The sequence below is a fragment of the Pyxicephalus adspersus genome, chromosome 1 (genome assembly GCF_032062135.1).
Source record: "Pyxicephalus adspersus chromosome 1, UCB_Pads_2.0, whole genome shotgun sequence".
NCBI lineage: Eukaryota > Metazoa > Chordata > Amphibia > Anura > Pyxicephalidae > Pyxicephalus > Pyxicephalus adspersus.
Window position 1 is genome coordinate 127991641 of NC_092858.1, and position 1446 is coordinate 127993086.

The following is a 1446-nucleotide window of genomic DNA, read 5'->3' on the forward strand; positions in this document are numbered from 1 at the left end:
TTTTTTTTTTTTTTTTTTTTGGGTTTACTTTCTCTTTAAGTGGGTACTAACATATGGGGTGTTGATTTTCCGAAATTGAATTGACAATAAGTAAACATGTTTACTTCCATGGTTTGTTATATATGATCCTGCATTGTTCTAAGTTTGCAATAATAATCGGTAATCCCGGGTCAGACTCGAGGTCGCTTAAAACTTGAAAAAAAAACAACTTGTTCTGTTGTCGCCCCCCGATGTCCTGCTGGTCCCTGCAGGTCCTGGGGACACGTCCTCCTCCGATCCCAAGCCACGAACTGGAGAGATGTTCTCTGGGGTTTCCTGGTGACGTCAGTGCGGGCAGGAGGAGCGGCGGGAAATTCAAATAATTTTATATTGGATTCAATACAAAATAGCTGTTGTGAGTCCAATACAAAGTAATCTTCACATATTGGACATATTTCGGTGAGTTATGCCTAAGAATTATAGCCTACAATGTAAAAAAAAATTTCCATGTGAAAAAAGTAACACTTTTTGTATGGAAATATTGACCGCATTAGAACGCTAGAAGGGTTAATATATAAGGTTGGCTTCAGTGATACTACCACATTGCAGTATTATGGAAATTGAATTATCGAACATAGTCCCAGTGGTTTAGATGTTCAGATATCAGATGGCTAGCATGTTCTAGTTGTCAACCATGGCAGATGCATGCCTCAAATTTCTCTGATCTGTGTGCCTGCTGATTCATGCACAGCTCATTTTTGTATGTGATATATGTATATTTAAACATTGCTTTTGGGGTGTTACTTTTATTCTACTACTGCTGGCATGCGTGATTCTAAGCTAACTTCAAGCTTTTAATTTTTAGCTCAGCTGAACATTGGCAATGTCCTCCCTGTTGGCACCATGCCTGAAGGAACCATTGTGTGTTGTGTAGAGGAGAAGCCGGGTGATCGTGGCAAGCTGGCCCGTGCATCTGGCAATTATGCTACAGTCATCTCCCACAACCCTGAAACAAAGAAGACCAGAGTAAAGCTGCCTTCTGGCTCCAAGAAAGTGATCTCCTCTGCAAACAGAGCAATTGTTGGTGAGTGCCTCAGCTCTAGTAGACAGGTGCAATGTTTTAGCCTCGTTTTGTTAAACCACAAGCTATTAACTTGTTACATCTGTCTCCCCTTGCTCACTTTTATATTGTTTTCCGAATGCAGGAGTTGTTGCTGGTGGTGGACGTATTGACAAGCCCATCTTGAAGGCAGGTCGTGCTTACCACAAATACAAGGCTAAGAGAAACTGCTGGCCACGTGTCCGTGGTGTGGCTATGAATGTAAGTTTTCCTTTAATCCATATCTTCACAGTATGTTCTATCCTGTGTAAAGACTGTTCTGCTTGGGTCTTGTGTTTAGAGGCCAACACATCATTAGATTTACTGACGCCAAAGTACTTGAAAAGCCATATACTGAAACAGTGTAG

At 41.3% G+C, this 1446-nt stretch overlaps 1 protein-coding gene across 2 annotated transcripts in view; it reads left to right on the forward strand.

Annotated features, from left to right (window-relative positions):
• Positions 1-1446, forward strand: part of LOC140341373 (large ribosomal subunit protein uL2) — a 331097-nt gene that overhangs the window by 328554 nt on the left and 1097 nt on the right. For both annotated transcript variants that reach the window (XM_072427089.1, XM_072427081.1), the window contains exons 4-5: positions 845-1063; positions 1185-1300. In XM_072427089.1, coding sequence (XP_072283190.1) covers positions 845-1063; positions 1185-1300 — 335 coding nt within the window. The remainder of the gene's footprint in view (positions 1-844; positions 1064-1184; positions 1301-1446) is intronic.